This window comes from Dasypus novemcinctus, chromosome 5, assembly GCF_030445035.2.
Source record: "Dasypus novemcinctus isolate mDasNov1 chromosome 5, mDasNov1.1.hap2, whole genome shotgun sequence".
NCBI classification, from domain to species: domain Eukaryota; kingdom Metazoa; phylum Chordata; class Mammalia; order Cingulata; family Dasypodidae; genus Dasypus; species Dasypus novemcinctus.
This window is the reverse complement of record NC_080677.1, coordinates 152,911,349-152,937,917: the sequence shown is the minus strand read 5'-3', so window position 1 is coordinate 152,937,917 and position 26,569 is coordinate 152,911,349. Positions and strand designations below refer to the sequence as shown.

Below are 26,569 nucleotides of genomic sequence, written 5' to 3'. Positions count from 1 at the left end.
TCTATAGATATAATCATGTGATTTTTTTCCTTCAATCTGTTTATATGGTGTATTATATTTATTTGATTTTCTTATGTTGAACCATCCTTGCATACCTGGAATGAATCCCACTTGGTCGTGGTGTATAATTCATTTAATGTGTTGTTGAATACGATTAGCAAGTATTTTGTTAAGTATTTTTGCATCTAGGTTCATTAGAGAAATTGGTCTGTAATTTTCCTTTCTTGTTGTGTCTTTGTTTGGCTTTGGTACTAGGGTAATGTTGGCATCATAGAAGGAGTTAGGCAATGTTCCTTCTGTTTTGATTTTTTGGAAGAGTTTCAGGAGGATTGGTGTTAGTTCTTTCTCGAATGTTTTGTAGAATTCACCTGTGAAGCCATCTGGCCCTGGGCTCTTCTTAGTTGGGAGGTTTTTAATGACTGATTCTATCTCTTTACTTCTGATTGGTTTGTTAAGACCATCAATTTCTTCTTTCATCAACATAGACTGCTTATGTGTTTCTAGGAATTTGTCCATTTCCTCTGAATTGTCATTTCAGTTGGAATGTAGTTTTTCAAGGTATCCTCTTATGATAGTCTTTATTTCTGTGGGGTCAGTGGTGATATCTCCTTTCTCATTTCTTATTTTGTGTATTTGCATCTTCTCTCTTTTTTTCTTTGTTAGTCTCTTTACAGGTTTGTCAATTTTATTGATCTTCTCAAGAAACCAGCTCTTGGTCTTGTTTATCTTTTCAAGTGCTTTCTTATTTTCTATTACATTTAGTTCTGCTCTTATCTTTGTTATTTCCTTCCTTCTTCTTCCTGTGGGATTACTTTGTTGTTTTTTTACTAATTCCTCCAAATGTGCAGTTAGTTCTTCAATTTTTGCTCTTCTTTTTTGATGTATGAATTTATGGCTATAAATTTCCCTCTCAGTACTGCTTTTGCTGCATCCCGTAAATTTTCGTATGTTCTGTTATCATTATCATTTGTTTCAAGGTAGTCATTGATTTATTTTGAGGTTTCCTCTTTGACCCATTGTTTTTCTAAGAGTGTGCTGTTTAATTTCCATATCTTGGTGTGAAATCTGGGCCTCTGGCCCTTGCAGATCTCCAGCTTCACGCCACTGTGGTCAGAGATATTATTTTGTATGATTTCGATCTTTCTGAATTCATTAAGCCTTTCTTTGTGGCCTAGCGTATGGTCTATCTTGGAGAATGATCCATGTGCACTTGAGAAAAATGTATATCCTGCTGTGTTTGGGTGTAATGATCTGTATATATGTCTATTAGATCCAGCTCTTCTAATATACTGTTCAAATATTTCATTTCTTTAGTAATTCTCTTTTGAGATGTTCTGTCCAGAGTTGATAGTGGTGTATTAAAATCCCCCACTATAATAGTAGATGCATCTATTCTTTCACTTAGTTTTTCCAGCATTTGCCTCACGTATTTTGAGGCACCCTTGTTAGGAGCATAAATATTTATGATTGTTCATTCTTCTTGACAGATTGTCCCTTTCACTAATATGTAGTATCCTTCTTTGTCTCTCACAATTGTTTCACATTTAAAGTCTATTTTGTCTGATATTAATATAGCTAATCCTGACTTTTTTTGGTTATTGTTTGCTTTTAAGATTGTTTTCCAACCATTCACTTTCAGCCTCCATGAATCTCTGGGTCTAAGGTGTGTCTCTTGTAGACAGCATATAGGTGGGTCATATTTCCTTATCCAATGTCCCAGTCTGAATCTTTTGATAGGTGAGTTTAATCCGTTGACATTCAGTGTTATTACTTTCGAGGAATTATTTATGTTAGCCATATTTTGATTGGACTTGTGTTTGTCATATTTGTGTATTTTTTTCTTCTCTTTTTGTCTTTTTTGTTGTTCTTACACTCCCCTCCACCTTTGCCTGTCCTGTTTCTTCCTTTCTTCCTGCAGAACTCCCTTTAGAATTTCTTGAAGGGGAGGTTTCTTGTTGGCATAGTCTTTCAATTTCTGTTTATCTGTGAATGTTTTGAACTCTCCATCATTTTTGAATGCTAGTTTAGCTGGATAGAGTATTCTTGGTTGGAAATTTTTTTCTTTTAGTACCTTGACTATATCATACCACTGCCTTCTTGCCTCCATGGTTTCAGATTAGAAATCGGCACTTAATCTTATGGAGCTTCCCTTGTATGTGATGGTTTTCTTTTCTCTTGCTGCTTTTAGAATTTTCTCTTTGTCTTGAGCATCGGATAATTTGACAAGTGTATGTCTTGGGGCGGGCCTGCTGGGGTTTATGATGTTTGGGGTGCGCTGTGCTTCTTGGATATGTACATCTGTCTCTTTCAGTAGATTTGGGAAGTTTTCAGCCATTATTTCCTGCAACACTCCTTCTGATCCCTTTCCCTTCTCTTCTCCTTCTGGGATGCCTATAATACGTATTTTTGTGCATTTTGCATTGTCATTCAGGTCCCTAAGTCCTAGCTGGATTTTTTCTATCTTTTTATCGATCAATTCTACTATCTGTTTGATTTCTGATGTACTGTCTGCCATATCGCTAATTCTCTGCTCTTCCTCCTCTAATCTGCTATTATTTGCTGCGAATGTATTTTTGATTTCTTGAACTGTGGTGTTCATTCCCATCATATCTGTGATCTTTTTGCATATGTCTGCAATTTCCCCTCCAAGTGTTGTCTTCATATTGTTAACCTCTTCCTTTACTTCATTAAATTTGTCTGTGATATATGTTCTGAAATTTTTAATTACTTGTGCGAAGTTCTACTCCCCTTCCTGGTTTTTACTTTGTTCTTTGGATTCAGCCATGTTTTACTGATTACTGGTTTGGTTTGTAGATTTTTGTTGCTGTCTGGTCATCATTTTATCTTGACGGGTTTAATCAGTTCCTTAGCTTCTTTGTCTAGTCTTAGGGATTAATTAGCTGTTGTTTTTGTGTAAGTGTTATATCTTCTCTTTGTCACTTTGTTCTTATTCTTATTTCTTATTGCTGGCTGAGTTCACTTTGAAAGAAAGTATTAGGGCCAGGGAAAGGCAATTGTGTAAGAAAGGAAAATGTGTAAATTAGTATTGGTAATAAATGTTAACAGAGCAACAATATGAGATCTGGGAGGATGGATATTAGATTCATGTAAGTTGTGTAGAGTTATAGCAGTAGGTAGAGTACTTATAATGAGGTAGTCGACTGAATATGGGAGGAATATGATATGAATTAGAAAGCTAGTGTTTTCATGAGAGAGGGAAAGAGAAAAGAAACGCAATAGTTTCAAGAGTGGATAAAAGACAGAAAACAAAACAAAGGTATTAGAAATTAAGAGTTTGACAATTTGGGGATCAAAGAAAGTGAGGTGGAATATAGGAGAGACAGTAGTTGATGGAGGATATCAAGATGTGGGGGAAAGGGAATAGCGTAGGTAGCCAAAATCAATTCACACAGAAATGAGGCACCGGAGGATGAGGAAACCCAGCAAATGTGAGGTGTTCCCTGCAGCACCTATTGTATAATTAAGACGAAATGAAATAAGAAGAAAATGAGGGACAAGAGAGAGAGAGAAAAAAAAAAAAAAGACCTTGGGGGATACAATGGGTGAAAAGAGTAGGAGATAATGCAATGTTAGCAATCAGGACAATAAAAAATAAAATAAAAATAAAAAAACAAAACAAAAGAAAAAAGAAAAAACGCAAACGTTGAGGGCTAGGACATTCAAGGACCTCAGATGGACCTCAGGGCGTGGTGGATTCAGGGATGGAAAGTCTGTGATATTGTAGACTTAAGAGGTGTGAGTCTCTGGGGTGTGGGCCACCAGGGTTTAGGGGACACAGACCTGGCAACCTTAAATCTGGTTAACAGGGAGCCTGGGAGCACTGCAGTGCAACACCGCCTTCAGGGATCCCTGCAGCTGGGTGCCAGCCCTATGGGGGAGGTCACATCTGCAAACTCTGACCTATGTGTTAGAAACCCGCAGTTCACCCTCTCATTAGGGTCTCTTCTGTGACTGTATCACCAATTCGACTTCAGGACACCTCCTGCCCTGTAAGCCCCCGAAACAGCCACCTGGGGGCGCCTCTACACTGCAGCCAATTTAATGATGCTGCAGATCAGTAGCCAGGCCCAGGGGACAGGGCTCCAGCTGGAAGCGCCGATATCAGTGTCCAAAACCGAAATTCCCACACTTCGCAAAATATTCCCCTAATCGGATTCCAGATGTCTCTCACCCTGCCAGCCCCTGAAACAGACTCCTGGTGATGTCTCTTTATTGCGAGCGATTTAAGGCCACTGCAGATCAGCAGCCAGCCTTGGGGGTGGGTCTCTAGCCGGAAGCGCTATTATTTGTGTCCGCAATCAAAAATTCCCACCTTACAATAAAACTCCCGTCTGTCTCCCCAAATCGGTCTGCGAAGGCCTCCTGCCCTGTTAGCCCTCCAATAGCCCGCTCAGGGCTTATGAATTCCCCAGTACTGCAGAGCCTCCAGGAATCACCTCCGCAGTGCCGGTGCCGTGGCTCTGCCCACCCCAGGAGGGAGCGTCCCACGCGCAGCCCCCACCTCCGTGTAACAGAGCCTCAATTTTATCTTATACACGAATTTTCTCTGTTACCTTCCCACCAAATCGATGTCCAGACACCTCCTGCCCTGCAAAATCCCGAAACAGCCTGGTCCCGAAGAGTTTCCAATGCTGCCCAGCCGCTTCTTTGCAGGAGAAATTATCAGGTGCACTCACTCAACCACCATCTTGCCCCACCCCCCTGAACATGGCTTCTTATAATAAGTTTAAAATAACTATTATTATTACACTCAGATAGAAAAATTCACCTGAAGAAACTTGGGGTTCTAGTTAACCCATGCATCTTCCTGGGCCAATAGATAATTACATTACATATTTTGAAATAATATCTTATAGAATCCCATATCTTTTATAAATTTTCTTTAAGGAATTATGGAACTGTATTAGATGATCCCTGTGATTGCTTCTAGGTTTAAGTTTCTATTTTTGTAGTTCAATAATGCTATATGGAAGATATCAAACCTTGAAACCTAAAGGTATTCTTATTTATAATGGCTTCATTCTGCAAGCTCATTGGCCTTTGCAATTTTCAAGTCTTCATATGAACCTTTTAAAAATTAGAGAGCTTTAAAAAAAACTGAACATATTAAAATAAAGTGGGATTTTCGAGGAGTATATCTCAAATATAAATTGAGGTATTTAGTAAAAACTTGATTAGTCTAATATGACTAGAAAAGTAAACACCATAATCTTTGGAGGTTTGGGGAAACTGACATGGATTTGAAATAAGTACAATGCAAACATGAATTCATTGGGAGAACTGAAGAGTGTGTTTGTGTAGGGGGTGGTTTGTAAAGATGAATCATGGGAGTAGAAGAAGCCTATTCTCACAAATTTATCTCTAGATTTTCTGGGCCTCTCTTAACCCATCCATTCAAATCCTCAAGCCCCTAGCCCCACACCAAACACAAAAATTAGTTCAACATAGATTAAAGATTTAAATGCAAATAACAAAACTGAAATTTCAGCAAAAAATATAAAAGGATAATTCTATGACCTCAGTATGGCAAGCACTAGCTACCTGTTTGCCTCCCTTTTCTGTTGGGCAAACAACAAGGCTACATTTCCCAAACCTTCTTCCATTTAGGTGTGGCCATACAGCTGTGCTGTGAACAATAGAATATGATTGGGCAGTGCTCTATCTCTTCCCCTGTCTTCAGGATGGATATTGGCACACCATAAAACCTTAAGAAGTTGCAAGTTGAATATGACAGAGATTCCAACAATCTCTGTCCCTAATTGACTGCATGGACAAAATGCCTCCCACCAATGTTATCCCCATTGACTTTATGTAAGCAATAAATAAAATTTTGTCATTTAAGCAGGTGAAAATTGGGAGTTTGAGCAGTTGGAGTTACTGTATTTAATATATAGAGGGTATGAAAAACTACTTAGATAAGACAAATGTGCTAACTATAAAATAAGCAATTTATAGATTAAATTACATTGAAGTTGAGAATTTCTGTTCATCAACAGATAGCATAAGGACAAGTCAGGGAAATGGATGTGGCTCATGATAGGGCTTCCGCCTACCATATGGGGGATCTGTGTTTGATCCCTGGGCCTCCTGGTGAAAAAAAAGAAGAGAAAGCATCCCTGCGTAGTGAGCCAGTGCCCACACAGTGAGCCAAGTGCCCGTGTGGTGAGCCTAGTTCCTGCATGAGTGCTTGTGCAGTGAGTCAAGTGCCCATGCAGTGAGCTGAGTGCCCAGGTGAGTGCCCTCATGGTGAGCCGAGTGCCTGTACAGTAAGCCGAGTGCCTGTGTGAGTGCCCATGTGGCAAACTCAGTGCCCGTGCAGTGAGCCGAGTGCCTGTGTGAGTGCCTGTGTGGCGAGTTGGGTGCCTGCATGGTGAGCCAAGTGCCCATGCAAGTGTGGTGAGCCAAGTGCCTGAGTAGTGAGCCAAGTGCCTGCATGAGTGCTTGTGTGGTGAGCCGAGCATCCACATGGCAAGCCAGTGCCTGCACAAGTGAGTCATACAGTAAGATGATGATGCAACAAAAGAGGGAGATGAAGGGGAGAGTCAAGGTGAAGCACAGCAGAGACCAGGAACTGAGGTTGTGTAATTGACAGGGAACGTCTCTCCACATCAGAGGTCCTCAGGATCGAATCCTGGAGAATCCTAGAGGAGAAAGACGAGAAGAGAAGAAAAAAGAGAAATAGATACAGAAGATCACACAGCAAATGGACACAGACAGCAAAAACAGCAGGATGGGGGAGGGAAAAAATACAAGTCAAACTTTGGACAAAATTGACATTTGCCATGTGAAGCCAATAAAGGAGGAGTATAAAGAATATATTAAGTATTCCTAAAAGATTAAAAATGAGGGAAATGATTAGAAAAATACTTTTATAAAAATGTCAGAGAGGAAATACAAATGGCTAATATTCCCATGAAAAGATTCTCAAATTCACTAATAATCAGGGAAATAAAATAAATAAATATGGGGTGCCAGTTTATTCCCACTAAATTAACAAAAATGTAAAAGTCTGGCCTTACCAAATGTAGAGAATATGAAGTAATGATAATTTATGAGGTTATGAGTACCAAGTTATTATTATGCTTTGTAAAATAACTTGGCATTGTCATGTAAAGTTGATTATGCATGTAAATTGTGACCCAGCAATTCCATCCCTGAATCTTCCACATGAGTAGACATAGGTACAAAGGAAATCACGAATTAAAGATAAATCAAGAAATAGAGGACTGAGGGATAAGTAGAAAAAAATATGAGCTATAAAGAGATAGGGAGGATGGGATGAGAAGCTCTAAAATATGAATAAAAGATAACCCAGAAAAGGTGATAAAATGAACTGGGGGAAGGTAATATTCAAAGAGATAATGACTAAGAATTTCTAGAATTGCTGAACACCATGAATCCTTGATAAAAGAAGCACAAGAACCATGAGTAGAAGTAATAAAACTAAATCCTTACTTAAGGTACATGGCAGTGAAGCAGCAGGACACCAAAGAAAACAGAACTTCTTTAAAGTAGTCAGCTGCAGGGGCTGGAAAAAATTGTGTACAAGGGAGCAGTTTATACATAATGTAAACACAATTAGGTAAAGATTGAAAATACTGAAATATGATTAATAACTTCCAAATTAGTTGAGGAGAATTTTTAAAAAGAAGCTGTCATTTCCAAGAAGGTAGAAAAGGAGAGAATGACAAACAGCATAGAAAATAGAAAGTACTAAATAAGATATATGCATTTTCAAAATATAATAGCAATCAATATAAATATAAATATTTATAATAGACTATCTAAAACATAAGTGTATAGAAAGATTTAAAGTGAAGAAATGGGGAAGGATAGCTATCATACTATATTAATTTAATATAATGAAAATAGGAAAAGAAAGCTATCATACTCTATTAATATAATGAAAAATCAACTTTAATACAAAATGCGTTATTAATAACAATGATGGCTATTAATATAAAAGTACAAGACTAACAAAACAACACTAGAAATGTCATAATCTTGTAACAAATTTAACAATCATAAAAGTATATGCATCTAGCAGTATAGCCTCAAAATATATAAGAAAATGATCCACAGAACTACAAGAAATTAGCAACTCCACACTTATGTCTTATGTCTTAGATTTAAGAGGCATGAGACATGCCTCACCTAATGTGTCAAAAATGTGGAAGATCTTCCCACCAGACATATAAAATAAACTAACATATATAAAATGCTTCACCTCATAAATAGATTACACATACAAAAAATTTAATACATACCAGGCCCCAGAGCAAATTCCAACAAGTACCAACATATACCATGTTATGTGACTATGAAGCAATAAAACTAGAACTAAATAATAAAAGAGAACAAAAATTCTCCTACATATGGAACTTTTAAAACTCCTATCACAAAGCTAAAGGAAAGATGATAATGGGCACTAAAAAATATTTGTGACTAAACAAAATTGAAACACTACACATCAGAATTTGAAGAGACACCTAAATTGGTACTTGGGGAGAAATTTTAAGATTTAGTTGCTAACTTTTCTTATCTGAATGAAATAAACACTTTTCTTTGTATACAATACAAATGTTGAAGAACCCAGGGCATTTGACCTGTAGTTTCCTACAGTCTGTATTTCATTGACAGAAGACTTGTGATACAGTTCAATATATTCTTCTGTTCTTAGATTTTCTTGCAAATCATCAGCTAGATATAGAGACTTGATCAGATTTGTGCTTGGAAAGCTATAGGTAGCAGTGTAGGTTTTCATCAGGAGTCACGTAATGTCTATGTGTTACATTTTTGGTGATGTTAGCAGCTATTGATACTTGAGCCCAAATGCACTAATTCACTGGGACTGGTATGGAGAGAAAATTTGTATATCCTGGAATCCTCAGATTTAGGGAATGAACTATGGACTAAAGTAGACTTACTGGTATTCTATATTGACTTACTGTGATTCTAGCAATGGAAGAAATTATATCATTGATATGGAGGCAGTGGCCATTGGAGATTCTGAGGACAGGGAGAGGGAGAAACAGGTATAATACAGGGCCATTTTGGGGACTTGGGAATTGTCCTGAATGACATTGCAACAACAGATGCAGGCTATTACAAATTTTGCCACAACCTACAGAATTGGGTGGGAGAGAGTGTAAACTACAATGTAAATTTTAATCCACATTTAGTGGCAATGCTACAAAATGTGTTTATCAATTGCAATGAATGTACCTCACTAAGAAAGGATGTTGTTAATATGGGAAAATGTGGGAGGTGTGGGAAGTGGGGCATATGGGAATCCCCTATATTTTTTATGTGACACTTGTATAATGTAAGTAGCTTTGAAAAAAAAAAAAGAATAGCCAGAAATAGTTGGTATGTACAACTGGAGAAGCATAGAGAGATTGAGAAGTAAAGAGTTTTATTTGTTTGTCTGATTTTTGTTTGTTATTACTGAAATAATGAAAATGCTCTAAAAATGATTGAAGTGATAAATGCACAGCTATGTGATTATACCAAATACTACTGAATGTATACTTTGTATGAACTGTATGCTTTACTAATATGTATCACTAAAATTGATTTGTTTAAAAAAAAGATTTAATTGCATATAATAGAAAATAAGAATGACTAAAAACTTATGAACTAAGTGACCATCACAAAAGGGTAGAAAAAATAAGATGCTAAACCTTGAAAACAATAACTAGAAAAGGAAAATAAAAACAAGAGCAGAAATTTTTAAAATATCATAGAAATAATAGAGATTTGACCAAATGAAAATCTGGTATTTTTACTTTTTAACTTATAAACAAAACTATGGCAATAATTAGCAAATAAAGTAGAAGGCTTATCTTAGGAGGATTGAGGGAAGATGGCAGTAGTGGTGGCTTAGTTTTTAAATTTTCTCAACTTCCCCCTGCATAAGTATGTAACTAGGTTAGTAAAATTTTAAATCCTTGGAGACCTTCCCCCAGCTAATTTTGGTGACAGAGTATCTTCATAAACCCCAAAATATGGACATGTGGTGAAAATCTATAACAGCTACAATATCAGTGTGATGGTTTCAGCATCTTCACATTAAAAAAACCAAAGTTCTGACACTCAGTGGACAGTTCACAAGGCTAATTTGAGAGCACCAGCTAAAACTGAGAGGAGTTTAATTTGTTACTTTTGGGAGATGATGTTGGAGCCAAAACATTATTTTGAAAATTGCCATAGAAAGAGAAAAGATGAAGCATTCATTCTGCATTTCCCATATGAACTGTACATGGGTATCCAAGTAGGAGAAATGGAGAAATTTCTCTTCATGGATGTACTGCAGCTAATGAATTAAGAAAAAAGGTAGAATTATACTGTCATTATTTTGCAATCCATAATTTATTAATGGATCAAAACAAGGAACATCAATGGCTGCTAAAATTACAGAAACTGATACAACTGGACATTATATATGTGCTGATGAAAGAATGCAGTGTCGTCAATGAAATTGTCTTAAAAAAATATTGAAACAGAATCTTATCAAGTATCTAGATCCAAATACAAAATTCTAGGTTATTTTGTTAGTCACCCAAAGGGGTGCTAATGCAAAATACCAGAAATAGGTTGGTTTTTATAAAGGGTATTTACAAAGGGTATTGAAAGGGATAGGAGCTTACAGATACCAGGCCATGAAGCATAAGTTACTTGCTCACCAAAATCAATTTTCACGTGTTGCAGCAAGATGGCCACCAATGTCTGCAAGGGTTCCGGCTTCCTGGTTTCTTCTCTTTCCAGGGCTTCCTTCTTTCCAGGCTTAGGGTTCCTCTCTTCCCAGGGCTCCAGTTTTAGGCTTCAACATTAAACTCCAACATCAAAACTCCAACGTCAAAACCCCCAACTCTGCTTTTGCCATGTCTTTTATCTGTGAGTCCCCACTCACCAAAGGGTGGGGACTCAACGCCCTACTGGCACAAATTGTTCACATAATTACTTAGTCAAGTAAAACTCTGAATCCAATATAATCTAATATGCCCGGAGGAAAAGATCTGTTTACAAACATAATCCAATATTTCTTTTTGGAATCCATCAATAATATCAAACTGCTACAGTTATATATAGAGAAACATGTTAAATTGCACTATGAGGATGAAATCACGACTATTCAAGCTGTGGGAAACTTAAGCCAAACAACTTGGTTTCCTCAACAAAATAATTTTAAGAAAATATAAATATAAGTTATAGGGGGATCCTGCAGATTAAGAGACATAAAAGACGTATTTTTCCCCTCAGAACCTCTGGTAACTGCTATCTTTATATCAATGTTACTAGTTCTTCCATTGCTACAATAGCAATAAGTCTACTTTGGTCCATGGTGGTTCAGAGAAGAGTGAGAGGGAAGAATAGGTAGAACATAGGGCATAGGGCATTTTTAGGGCATTGGAATTGTTCTGCATGATATTGCAGTGATGGATATAGGCATTTTGTCAAAACCTATAAACTTGTATGGTGCAAAGTGTAAACCATAATGTAAATTATAGATCATGGTTGGTAGCAATGCTTCAATACTTGTGGCAAATATACCACACTAATGTAAGATGTTATTAATAGGGGAAAATGTGAGAGGGGGAGGAGGCAGGGTATATGGGAATCCCCTATATTTTCAATGTAATCTTTCTGTAATCTAAAACATTTTTAAAAATAAAGTTTAAGAAAAGGCATTTTAAAAGACAAAATTACAGAGGTTATTTAACATCTTTAAAAATAAAGTTAAAAAAGACATTTTAGAAAACACACTTGGCTGATAATTTCATAAAATAGGGAAGTGATTATAATAAAGTTAAGTTTGTGGTTATTTTAAGACAAAAGGGCAATAATTGTCATTGGAATGTAGCATGTAGAGGACTTTTGGTACAGTTGACAAATTTCTATTTCGTGACCTGGGTAGTTATTAAGCTATTGCTGGGAATTGAATCATGTACCCCACAAAAGACATGTTCAGATCTTGATCTGCATTCCTTAGGTCTAAACCTATTCATAAACAGGACCTTTTGAAGATGTTATTATTGCAGCAGGATATAGCTCAAGGATTGAGTGCCTGCTTCACATGTATGAGGTCCTGAGTTTAATCCCTGGTACCTCCTAAAAATCTTTTGTTTTACATGAAGAGGTCATTATTAGTTAACAAGTGGCCAAATTGAATCAGATGTGTCTTAATCTGTATTACTGGGGGTCTAATGAAAAGAGGATATTTGGACAGAGAAAGCCACAGAAGACCACGGTCATCAAGATGCAAGTCAAAAAACCCTAAGGAGTGTGGTGAGTCATTACTAGAAAGCTACTGACGCTGGAAGAAAGCATGGCCTTGTTGATACCTTAATTTAGACTTGAGGCCTTCAAAACTGTGAGACAAATTCTTGTTTAAGCTAACCTATTACGTGGTATTTGCCATAGCAGCTCTGGAAAACTAAGATACCTATATATGTATTCTATGGACTTTTCTATAGCTTTGTTAAAATTTACAATTAAATTAAGGTTAAAATGTACAAATAAATAATTCTAGGGAAAGGATTCTGTAACTAGTTTCTTATCCCAAAACCTTTGGAGTCAGCTTTGGCTCTTCTCTTTCTTCACACTCCACAACCAATCCATTAGCCAGTCTTTACCTTTAAAACATGTCTGTCATCTTCCTTGATTAAACCAACATCATCTTAAGCGTGGATTACTGAATAGTTTCTGGTCTCTTCTCTCTAATTCCACTCTTGTCCCTCACAGTCAGTTCCCTCTACAGTTGTCATTGATTCTTTTTTTGTTAGATCATATTACTCCTAAGCACACAACCTTTTCCTATATTTCTTTCTTACTCAGAATAGATCCAGAGATCTTATAGTAACCCTTAAATAATACATCTTGAATCTTTGTCTGAGTGCTTATCTGTGTGAGAGGGAACTCCACAAAGCAGAGGAAAGAATAACCAGAAGAGAGTAGGATGATCAATTTCCAGAGCTCACCCAAGGCTGAAAGCAGTTAGGGCTCCAATATGGGGCTAACTTAGCCTCAAGTCTGCCCTGGATCCACCATAAAAAAACTTAAGGGTTAGAGAGAAGCCACATTTGAGTAACAAGGAGGTTTCTAGGAGGTAACTCTTAGGCATTAATTATAATTAGGCTAAATTTCATTTTTACAGTAATAATGTTTATAAGTATAAGCATTAAAATCAAGGGCTTGGTACGTAGGCCTGGTTTCTTTTCGTAGGCATGGCTTACATATTCCAGAGATTTTTGCCATTTTATTTGAGTAACTAGCAGGACTTCCTCAGGATGGTAGTTTAATATTTTGTTAGCTATTGTGTGGTCCTCTGTCTACCGAGAAAACATACCTATGACAACACAAATACATTCATATGCCATAGAAGTTTGTTTTAGGTGCATATTCCCCATATATCACCCCACTTTCAGCACCCTCTGCTAGTGACATACCTTTGTTATAGATCCTGAAAGAACATTCTTATATTTGTATTCTTAACCACAATCCTTGGCCACCTCAGAGTTCACTGAGTTTTACAGTCACCTGTTTTATCATCTAGCTTTCCTTCCAGCATCATGGATGACCCAAAATTTTCCTCTTGAACCACATTCACATTCACCCTTAAGTGCTGTTAATTACCCTCATATTGATGAGACACCATTACCTCTGTCCACTTCCAAACTGTTATAATCAATATAATTTTAAATTTTGCACAGATTAAGCATCAGTTTACCAGTCTCTGCTTCCCTTCTATCTCCTGGTAACCTATCTTCCAGACTCTACTTCCATCAATTGTTACTAATGTACTACACTAACGTAAGATTAATGATAGGGGAAAGTGTGTGTATGTGTGTGATGGAGGAAGGGGAGTAATATGAGAATTCCCTATACTTTAAGTGTAATTTTTCTGTAATTCTAAAACCTTCTAAAAATAAAGTTTACTAAAAAATTTAAGGGTTAATCTCATAAAGTTATACTGATCACAAGTAACTGCTTGCCAAAACAATGTCTAAAAATTTTCTTTGATAGGATACAAACAATATAAAGCCTACTGTGGCATGAATTATGCAGTTTTCAGCATCTAATAAAAATTTACCAGGCAATGCAAAAGTGCAAGAGTAAATCAATAAATAGACACAGAAATAACAGAAGTCATTCGAATAGCAGAAAAGCATCTTAAAAGAACTATTATGTGCAAACAATGTTACACAAAACAAGAACATGTTAAGGAAGGAAATGGAAGATATTAAAAAGTCCTAAAAAGGGCATCTAGAGTTGAAAAATACACTATCTGAAATTTAAAATATACTGAGATTAACAGAAGATAAGATTTTGCAGGGAATCAAATCACATAGCAAAATAAACTATCCAAAATAAAACCCAGAAATACGGAAAAGATTGAAAATAATATACAGAGGTTCATATACCTGTCGACAAAACCAAGCAATATAATACACTAGTAATTGAAGAAATAATGACAATTATTTTTCTAAATTTGAGTAAAACTTCAAATAAATCTAAGGAGCTCAAAGAACACTAAGCAGGAAAAAAGTAAAGAAAATCACAGCAAGTCACATTATAACCAAATCCCTGAAAAATAATGATAAAGAGAAAGTCCTGAAAGTACCCATAGAGAAAAAAAATGACATAGTAACAGAGGACAAAGAGAAGAATTACAGCAGACTTCTTACCAAAATTATGAAATATAGAAGAAAATAGTGCAAAATTTTTGAAGTCATGAAAGTAAAACAGTCACTTGGAAATCAATACCTTGCAAAAATATCTTTCAAACATAATGGTGAAATAAAGGTTTTTTCAATTAATCAAATTGGAGAGACTTCATAGAAGCAGAACTCTCATACAAGAAAGTTTATGAAATTATTCAGGAAGAAGGAAAATCTTATCAGATTGAAAATTGGATCTATACGAAGAAATAGACGTTACTGGAAATGGTAGTTATGTGGTACATCTAAAAGAGTTTGTCCTCTCATTTTTTAATCTCTTTAAAAAGGTAATTGACTATTTCAAACAAAAATAATACCAATGTATTTATAGCAAGTGTGAAAGTGAAATGTATGACAAAAGTAGCACAACAGATGAGACAAGCAAATGGATCATTGTAAGTGAATTAGTGAAGTAGTATGATATGTAAAATAGTATGATAACATATGAAGAAAGACTAGATGATAACTGAAGTATACTATAAATCCTAGAGTACCTTTAAATATAAAAGGAAGATTTTCATCTAATTAACCAATATTGAAGATAATATGGAATAAGTAAAAATAGTCAATTAAAAGAAGGAAAAAATTAGAAAAACAAAACAAAACAATAAGCAGCTAGAACAACAGAAAACTGATACCAAAATGTAGCTTTAATCCTAACTATAAGATAAGACCATTAAATGTAAATGATCTAAGTATTCCAATTAAAAAGCAGAGAATGCCAATTTGGACTAAAAAGCAAGACCCAATTAATGCTATCTAAAGTAAATACACTTGAAAAGAAAATAGACAGTGTAGTAGTTTGATATTATTGATGAATCCCAAAAAGAAATTTTGGATTATGTTTGTAAACTGATCTTTTCCTCTGGGCATATTAGATTATATTGAATTCATGGGTTTGCTTGATTAAGTAATTATGTAAATCTCTTGTGCCAGTAGGGCATGGCAAAGGACAGAGTTAAGGGTTTTTGATGTTGGAGTTTGATGCTGAAGCCTTAAGCTGGAGCCCCAGGGAGAGAGATAGAGCCATTTGCCTCATAGCCTATGGGTGATCTTGTGGAGCTGAACCCAGAGGAACCCAGGAAGTCTGAACCCTCACAGATGCCAGCAACCATCTTGCTCCAACATGTAAAAATAGACTTTGGTGAGAAAGGTAACTTATGCCTTATGGCCTGGTATCTGTAAGCTCCTACCCCAAATAAATACCCTTTATAAAAACCAATCAATTTCTGGTATTTTGCATCAGCACCCCTTTGGCTGACTAATACACACAGTTTAAAAGTAAAAAGGATTGGAGACAATATACCATGCTAACACTAACTAAAAGAAAGCTGAAGTGTCTATATTAGTATCAGACAAACTGAACTTCAGAACCAAAAATAGTAAAAGAGCTATAAAGAAGATGATTTATTATAGTAAAGAGGTCAGTTCCTCTAGGGGACATAATAATCCTAGATCTTAAATGTGAATTCAGTGTCAAAACATGTGAAAAAATTGATATAACTGAAAGGATTTATAGACAAATCCACAATTATAGTTGGATATTTCAATGCTATACTCTCAATAATTGATAGAACAAATATACAAAAGATTAGTAAATAATTAGAAGAATTGAACAAACATATCAACTAACTTGTCCTAATTGATATGCATAGAACATACCACCCACATTGAAAATAATATACTTTGTGTTCGAGTGAACATGGACCATTAACAAAGATAGACCTTATTCTGAGACATAAAGAAAATCTGACTAACTTTAAAAATATTAAAACCATAAAAATTTCTTGTTAAATATAACAGTTAGTTTCATGTGTCAGCTTGACTAGGTTATGGTATTCAGTTATTTGGTCAAGTAAGCACTGGCCTGATTGTTACTATGAGGGTATTTCATAGAAGGATTTACATCTATAATCAGTTGATTGCATCTATGGCCGATTGCCTTACAATCAACAAAAGAATTTATCCTGAGCAATGAGGGCAGTTCCCTTATCCAGTCAGTTGGAGGTTTTAAAGTCAGACTGAGGGTAAAGAATTGGGGAATGATGGTGGAGTAGGGTGCTCCAGGAAATAGTCCCTCCACCAGAACAACTAACCAACAAGCATAAGCTGACAGAATCAACTATGTTGAAATGCCAGAGTCCAATAGAAAACTGTACAGTGTCCAGGGAAGAGGAAGAGGAAGAGGCTGGTAAATTATACTAAATACCAGTAAATTGCTTTTTCTACACAAGGATATAGGAAAAGTACATGTGTATGCTACTGAAGTCAAGATAATAGTGGGAAACAGACTTGGCCCAGTGGTTAGGGCGTCCGTCTACCACATGGGAGGTCCGTGGTTCAAACCCCCGGCCTCCTTGACCCGTGTGGAGCTGGCCCATGTGCAGTGCTGATGCGCGCAAGGACTGCCCTGCCACCCAGGGGTGTCCACGCGTAGAGGAGCCCCACGCGCAAGGAGTGCACCCATAAGGAGAGCCACTAAAGAAAGTGCAGCCTGCCCAGGAATGGCACCGCCCACACTTCCCGTGCTGCTGACGACAACAGAAGCAGACAAAGAAACAAGACACAGCAAATAGACACAGAGAACAGACAACCGGGGGAGAGGGGGGATTTAATAAATAAATCTTTAAAAAAAAAAAAAAGATAATAGCATACCAAATATGAGTGTTATGGATTTAGTATGGTAAATTTTTGTCCCATGGTAACCACAAGGAATATATGAAAAATATATTCAGATAGAAATTAGGAGGCACTCAATATAATTCAGCACAAAAAAATCAAATAAATATAAAGGTAGGCATTAATGGAATAATTGAGGGAGAAAAAAGGTATACAACTTACAAAGGCTAAAAATAGCAAAATGGCAAAAGAAATTCCTGCATTATTAGTAGTGATTTTAAATGTAAATGGATTAAACTCTCCTGTCAAAAGGCAGAGATTGGTGGAATGGATAAAAAATGTAATACAACTGTACACTGCTTGCAAGAGACTAACCTTAAATTCAAAGATACAAGTATGTTGAAAGTGAAAGGATAGAAAAAATATATGCCATGCAAGTAGTAGCCAAAAGAAAGCTGGGGTAGAGTAATACTATTAATAAAGGTATACTAATATCAGATAAAATAGACTTTAGGTAAAAAATATTTATGAGGGACAAGGATTGTCATTATATACTGATAAAGGGGTCAAGTCAAAAGGAAGAAGTAACTATCATGAAAATTTATGCAACTAACAGCAAAGCCTCCAAAATATTTAAAGTAAATACTGACAGACTTGAAGGGAGAAATTGGTGGTTCTACATTAACTACAGAGACTTTAACACCACTTTTAATAATGGATAGACCATCTAGTCAGAATATCAATAAGGAAATACAAGAGTTGAATGATACTTGAAACAAACTAGACCTAACAGACACACAGAACACATTGTCCAATAAAACAATACACATTCTTCTCAAGTGAACATGAAACATACTCCAGGACAGACCGCGTCTTCTGTCACAAAACAAGTTGCAATAAATTTAAAAATATTGAAGTAATAAACGTATCTTTTCTGACCACAATGGAATGAAGCTAGAAATCAATAACAGAGGAAGAAATGGAAAATTCACACATAGGTGGAAATTAAACAATGTACTCTTAAACAACCAATGAGTTAAAGAAGTAATCACAAGGAAAAGGAAATATCTTTAGGCAAATGAAAATGAAATTACAATATACCGAAACATATGGGATGCATCAAAGGCAATGCTAGGAGGGAAATTTATAGCTCTGAATGCTTACATTAAAAAAGATTTCAAATCAAAGACCTAACCTCAAAACTGGAAGAACTAGAAAAAGAAGCACAAACTAAACCCAAAGTTAGTAGAGGGAAGGAAATAACAGCAATTAGAGTGAAGCTAAATGAAATGTAGAATTAAAAAAAAAAAAAACAATAGAAAGAATCAACAAAACTGGAAATTGGTTCTTTGAAATGTTCAATAAAATTGACAAATCTTTAGCTAGTCTAATGGAGAAAAAAGAGAGGACACAAATAACTTAAATCCGAAGTGAAAAGAGGGGCATTACTACCAACACTACTGAAATAAAAAGGACTATAAGAGGATGCTATGAACAACTATGGCAACAAATTAAGAATGGACAAATTCCTAGAAACACTCAAACTACCTACATTGACTGAGGAAGAAATAGAAGATCTCGACAAATTATTGATAACTAAAGAGATTAAATAGCAATCAAAAATTTCCCAACAAAGAAAAGCCTAGCACCAGATGGCTTCATAGGGGACTTTTACCAAGCCACCCAAGAATTAACACCATTCCTGCTCAAACTCTTCTACAAATTGAAGAGGAGGGAAAATCCCTAACTTATTATATTTTATTGCCTTCATACCAGAGGCAGATAAAGATAACATTAGTAAAAAAATTATAGACCCTTATTATCTCTTATGAATATAGATGCAAAAATCCTCAACAAAATACTAGTAAGCCAAATCCACCAGCACAGTAAAAGAAATTATATACCATGATCAAGTGGGTTTTATCCCAGGTATGTAAGGGTGGTTCATCCTAAGAAAATAAATGTGAGGAAGTGGATTTGGCTCAATGGATAGAGCATCCGCCTACCACACAGGAGGTCCAGGATTCAAACCCAGGGCCTCCTGACCCGTGTGTTGAGCTGGCCCATGTGCAGTACTGATGTGCACAAGGAGTGCCATGCCACGCAGGGGAGCCCCACACACAATGAGTGTGCCCCGTAAGGAGAGCCACCCCATGTGAAAAAAAGTGCAGCCTGCCCAGGAGTGGTGACCCACACACAGAGAGCTGATGCAGCAAGATGACATAACTAAAAGAGACACAGATTCCTAGTGCCACTGACAAGAATACAAGCAGATACAGAAAAACACACAGTGAATGGACAGAGAACTGACAACGGGGTGGGGGCAGAGAAATAAATAAAAAATAAATCTTTAAAAAAAAAGAAAATAAATGCAATATATCACATTAAGAGAAGGAAGGAGACAAAAGCACATGATCATCTCAATTGATGCAGAAAGGGCATTTGACAAAATCCAGGACACCTTGATAAAAGCACTTAGAAAACTAGGAAAAGAAGGAAACTTCCTCAATGTGGTAAACGGTACAAAAAATCCACAGGTAACATCATATTTTATTATGAAAGACTGATAGCTTTCCCTCTATGATTACAAACAAGACAGATGCTCATTGTTACCACTGTTATTCAGCATTGTGCTGGAAGGTCTAGCCAGAGCATGTAGAAAAGAAAAAGAAATAAAAGTCATTCAAATTGGAAAGGAAGAAGTAAAACTTTTCCTGTTTGCAGTTGCCATGATCCTATATACAGAAAATCCAGAAAAATCCACAACAAAATTCCTAAAGCTAATAAATGAATTCAGCAAAGAGTTGGGGTACAAGATCAACACCCCCAAATCAGTAGTGTTTCCTAAAATGGCACCAAACAATCTGAAGAAGAAATCAAGAAATATATTCCATTTACAATAGAAACTAAAAGAATCAAATATCTAGGACTCTAACCAAGGATGTAAAGGATTTATACACAGGAAACTAGAAAACACTACTAAAAGAAATCAAGGATGACCTAAGAAAATAGAAGGTCATTACATGTTCATGGATTGGGAGACTAAATATATAGATCATTTCTATTCAAAGCAGTTTGCAGATTCATGGCTCTCCAAATCAAAATTCCAACAGCCTTCTTTCCAGAAATGGAAAAACCAATCATCAAATTTATATGGAAAGATAAGGGGCCCTGAATAGGCAAAGCCATCTTGAAAAAAAAGAATAAATTTGGGGGACTCATACCTCACAATCTTAAAATTCATTACAAAGCCACAGTAAGCAGTGCAGCAAACAACAACAGCAACAACATGTAAAGTATCTAGAATCTTCCTAAGGCCATACAGCAAATGAAACATTTACTCAAGAAAATCTTCTAAGTATCAGTATGATCAGAGTCTGTGGCACTTGACCTCCACATGTCCTTCACTCCCCAACTCCAATCCAATCCAGTGAAGTTATGAAGTGTTACTCCAAGTGGATGCTGGCAATGAGATAGGGCTCCTTTTCCCAGCTCATAGTGAATGGCTAGAGTATCTCTCTGGAAGCACCAGGCTGCCAATATTTCCATATCTCCCAGTTCTCTATGTCACAAAAGCTAAATTCTAGATAAATGTGGCTGAGTCCCCTCCCTCCACCCAGCTCCTACTCATAGGATGGAGTCTTTAAACTAGGTGTGGCAGAATGAGAATACTGGGACCTAATTGCTCTCACCCCAACTCACTCAGAAGGTGGAGAGTCTATGTCAGTATGGGAGGCAAGCAGAGATGACCAAAGGTACTAACTCTACCCAGTACCCTGTTTAGAAAGCAGGGATGTCAATCTGAAAGAAACAGGTCACTGTCCCTGCCTTAGCTTCTGAGGCATGGCACAAAGATTTTGCTCAGGGAGAAAGATAGGACTTCAGAAGAGAAAAGAGGATGTTTCAATTCTGCACTGGATTAGTTTAAACAATGGGAATTTAATGGCTCACAGTTTTTAGGTTAGAAAAAAAGTCCAAGCCGAGTCATCCTCAAGGTGATGCTTTTCCCCCAAAGACTGTGGCATTCTGGGGCTGGGTCATTCTTGGTTCTTAACTTGTCACATGGCAAGGAACATGATGGTGTCTCCTGGCCTCTCCCTTTTCTTCCAGGTTCCATTAATGTTCAGCTCCTTGCTTCCTGTGGCCTTCTTTCTCTATGTCCAAATATTATTTCACTTGTAAAATTCACACTAGGTAACATCCACTTAATTCATTATCACCCTTTATTTTATTGAAATATATGTTTAACTGAAGAAAAGAATCTTCTTGGGAATATGTCACCATAACACTTGAAGAGAGTTCCCTTCATTTAAACTAAATTACTGTTTTACTTTGATCTGCATATTTCTATATATGCATATTTCTATATATTTGTCATGACAGTGCTTGCATCCTATTTGGTGTACTGAGCAAATAAACTTTCCGTTTTAAACAATAAATAAATAGACTCCAGTAATAGGGTTATTACTGGAGTAATATTATTTTCCTAATTATATCAGGAACCATCCTGATTGAGGTTTGCTACAGCTTAACTGAAGTAACCTCATCTATTTATGCTTATTTCAAACCTATAGTAATGCATTAAGTTTAAGAGCATATTTTTCTAGGGTACCTACAACTCCAAACCACCGTGGATATGAACCTGATCCCAAGGGAATTGACTTGATTTGGAACAGAATGTGAAGTTCAAGTCTAAGGGCACTCTGGAAAACAATGGAAATTTTGGTGGAAGAGAATAAAGAGGAATATTGGAGCTCTGAGCCAAATCATAGCCCAGGTAGTTTATTAGGGAGAACAAGGGAAAGAGACAAGTAAGAGCCCTCCTGTGGTCCAAAATATCTTCAAAGACTGTCCTCAAAACCATCCCTGTAGACCCAAATTTAATTGGGTTGGACTTTGGAACAATTTATTACCCAGAGTATTATCAAAAACAATATACCAATCAGCTAGCAATTGGCAGAGGTAGATAGCTTAACAGAGTTATAATGGGAAAGGACAGTCAAAGAGAGCCCTGCTAAAACCACTGTCATTGCAGGGTAACTATGTGCTCGCCCAAGGCTTTGTCCTCAAAGGAGTGACAGCAGAGGCTTCACACTGTAGGAGAAAGAGACTTCAGTAAAGTAGTCCAGCCAAATAAAGAAACAAGCAAACAATAGGAATAAGCCCCCAAAAGGAGAGAAGAAAATTAATTTCCAAAGTCACTATACAATATTATCTTAAATATCCAGTTTTTTAAAAATTATGCCCCATGCAAAGAAATAGTAAAATATGACTCTTACACAGAAAAAAACCTTCTTTATGAGAGGCTCCCAATATCAGAGTTATATCAGACTTAATGGGTAAAAAATTCAAAGTTATTAAAATTATTTTCAGGGAAGCAGCTGTGGCTCAAGAAATTGAGCTCCCTTTACCATATGGAGGACCCCAGTTTGATCCCCAGGACTTCCTGGTAAAAAAGAGAAAAAAGTCATCTCGCACCTGCACAGAGAGGTGCAGGCCCCTGCACAGCAAAGCAACACACCAAAAATTACCATGATGCAACCAGATAGAAAAAAGAAATTATGATCAACGAACTAAAGAAACAGTTATTAAAGAAGTAAAAGAAGATATGACAAGGCTCTCTTCAAATAAAGAATATTAGTAAAGATATAAAAATAATTTTTAATAAGAGAACCAAGTGGAAATTCTGGGGTTGAAAAGTATAAGAAAATTTCACTAGAAGGGTTAGAAGAATCAGGAAACTTAATAACAGATTTATAGACATTTTGCAATCTGAAGAACACAGACGAAGGAAAATGAACAGATTCAGAGAACTGTGGACACCATTAAGTGCACCAACAGATGGATAATGGGAATAGCAGAAGGATAGGAGATAGGAAGGAGCAGAAAAAATATTTGAAGAAATAATGGCCAAAAATTTCACAAATTTGATGAAAAATATTGGTCTAAAGGCCAAAGAAGCTCTATAAATTACAAATAGGATAAACACAAAGAGAGCCACAAGCAGACACATCATAGTAAAATTTTGAAAGGGAAAAATCTTGAAATCCAGGAGAGAAAAGCAACCCATCTTGTAAAATGCAGCCCCCATAACATCAACAACTAACTTGCTATCAGAAGCAGTAGAAGCCAGCAGGCTGTGGTATGATGTATTTAAAGTCCTGAAAGAAATAACTGCCAAGCAAGACTCATAAACTATAATCCATGTGGTGCAGTGGTGCTCCAAAACATATTCACCAAATGCAATGAATGTGCCACAATGATGAAAGAGGTTGTTGATGTGGGAGCAGTGGGTGGGGTGGTGATAGGGTATGTGGGAACTTCTTATATTTTTTAATGTGACATTTTTTGTGATCTATGTATCTTTTTAAAAAATACAATTTAATAAAAAAAGAAAAGAAAAGAAATAAAGGTGAAATGAAGAGATTTCTAGATAAATATAAATTGAGAGAATTCATTGCAAGCATACCTGCCTTACAAGAAATACTAGAGAAAGTTTGTCATGATGAAAACAAATGACCTTGGACAATAATTTAAATCCACATGAAAAAAGAGCATGAATAAAAACAGTTCTGTAATTATGAAAGACAGTATAAACGTATATTTCTTCTTTCTTAACTGATTAACAATATGTTAATATTTGCCTTATTGGGCCTATAACAAGTAGAAATGTAATATATAGACAGTAACAATTCAAAGGAGATGAATGGTAGCTATGTAGTATTGAAGTAAGAAAGTGACACCCTTTGGTAACCTGAATCCACAGAAACAAATGAAGAGAACCAGAAACTGTAAATAAGAAAGTTAATATGACAAATTCTTTAAGTATGTACTTGCTCTTCTTTCTTCTTTCATCTTCTTTAAAAGGTATACAATTATATAAGGCAATAATTAAAACAATTACAATATGTCTGTAATATATATGGTGCATTATCTAGAACTATATCTCACTGGAATTACATTAGTATAAATATGAAGCAGATTCTAAAATTGTGATATTTTTATGCAACTCTGAATACATTAAAAACATTTAACTGTATACTTTAAATGGGTAAATTAAAATGTGAATTATTTCTAAATAAAGCTATATATTATATTAATATATGTTTTATATATTTTTTAAAAGCTCAGTGAACACTAAGCAGGACAGATTTTTTTTTTAAATTAACACAGGTAGGAAAATATTGTGAAAGAGGAAAATTGTGACTCCTACAATGTTTGCTCCCTCCCAGATTTTAAGTTTTTCTAGCACATACTTTTGTATGCCTAGTGCTTAACCCTATATGTCATCTAATTATATTTCCATTACATTCTGGTACCTAAGAACTGTTTCTTGCTCAGCTAAAACGGGTAAGTCGTTCTTACATATAACAGTTGGAGAGAGAACTATCAAGATTAAACCATGTCTGCTAATGCACTCCACTTTTGTGTCCTGTTGCTCTTATTACTATCACAAAATGTAATTATTTATTCAGAATTGTTCTGCACAATTTGTTGCATCTCTGCATTTTGGCAAAGATACCCCAGGTGGTCCAGGCCACTATACAGATTGCAGTGGTGGTATATTTGGACTCCCAAATTCATAGTGCACATTTAACATTTATTCATGAGATCAGGCATTTCTCTGAAACAAGATGTTCACTATCGTACCTGGGTTATAACAGGTTTACAATCTCACTTTATAAGTCGAATGAAATTCAGACATAGATTTTAAAAATTAAAAAAAAAAAAAGCCACAGAGGGAGCAGCCAGAAGTTGAACATCATTGGAATCTGGAAGAGAACAGAGACCTGGAGACACTGACATGTGCTTTCCCACGTGATAAACTAAGGACCAAGGACAGCCCTCAGCCTGGCCCAGAATGCCAGTCTTCTGGAAGAAAGCATCTCCTTGATGATGCCTTTATTTGGACATTTTTTATGGGCTCTAAACTGTGAGCAAAGAAATTCCCATAGTTTAATCTAACCAATTTCATGGTATTTGCTTGAACAGCCCAGAAAACTAAAACAAACGCATAGTATGGGAAAAGCACTGGATAAGAAATGAGTTGTGAGATGTGAGTTGAAGCACGAGTTTTGTGATAACCTAGATATATAGTCTTGGTCAAATCATTAAATATCTCTATGCCTCAATATAATAAGACTAATATGATTGCTAAGAGCCTTTCCAATTCTAGGTTTTGTGATTCTGCACACGTATGTATTAATACCATACAAAATGTTATTAAATCTGTTTTATATCTACAGAGAATGATATAGAATTCTTGAAAGATGCTATTCAGAAAAATATAGTAAAGGAGGAAATCAAGACACAATCCAAGGGTCCCTCTGGTAAGAGCACAAGAACTTTTCAGGTATAATATTTATGGTTCTTCTTCTCTGGAGGTTAAGTATGGATCTTTTATGGCATTAGTACCTTTATATTATTATTACATGAAAAAGAGTCTTTGTGAATTCCTAAGTAATATTTACTAGCAATAGAAACTTAGCTAGATATTATTAGTTTTAGAACCAACCCATTTAAAAAATAACCGCTAAAAATCCAATGCTGTAGTAATTTATAATATGCTCGGTTGCAAGTATTTCCAGTGCTATTCCAATCAGTTTCTACATCTGGCTTAGATAGACATGTTGCTTTGAATTTACAAAAACAGACAGGCTATCTGATGAATATGGTAAGAAGAGGAATATAGCAGATAGTTATTTCATTGGTTACCAATTGCCTTTATATGAATAATATAGCAGGCAAATTTAAATATCTCAGCTGCAGTATAGTCATTAGTTGTTTAGTTCAGAGATTATAGTGCTGCCTTTAGTACTGGAATAACAAGGTTATCCACATTTATCTTTGATCCAAAAAAGACTATATTTATCAACTTTTTACAGATTTGACAAATGAAAATTAGAATTTGAAAATATCTGATACCTCAGAGCCAAGTCCCAAAATTGTGTTCCCACAGAAATTCAAGGATTGACCAAGCTTTCTACAATTTAGGTTTTATAGTCTACATTTATTTCGATATATTCATAACTTCATTACTGGAAAAAAGAAAAGTATTGTTAAAATTAAATCAAAAAAGACTATTTATTTAAACAGCTTATAGCTGATGGAAAACTTGTGTAATTTCTAAAAATGAAATATTTTGAACCAAACATTTGAATTAGTTTTGTGTTTTTACTCTACCAAATTTGTTAGGTTACGATGAGCCA

At 35.8% G+C, this 26,569-nt stretch overlaps 1 protein-coding gene across 14 annotated transcripts in view; it reads left to right on the top strand.

Moving 5' to 3' along the window:
• CCDC7 (coiled-coil domain containing 7) overlaps positions 1 to 26,569 on the top strand; it is a 568,294-nt gene that overhangs the window by 500,202 nt on the left and 41,523 nt on the right. For 12 of the 14 annotated variants that reach the window (XM_058297711.2, XM_058297712.2, XM_058297715.2 and 9 more), the window contains one exon: positions 25,607 to 25,690. In XM_058297711.2, the coding sequence (XP_058153694.1) occupies positions 25,607 to 25,690 (84 nt within the window). Of the gene's footprint in view, positions 1 to 25,606; positions 25,714 to 26,569 lie in introns of all 14 variants that reach the window. The other 2 variants (XM_058297718.2, XM_058297717.2) reach the window with 1 other exon arrangement.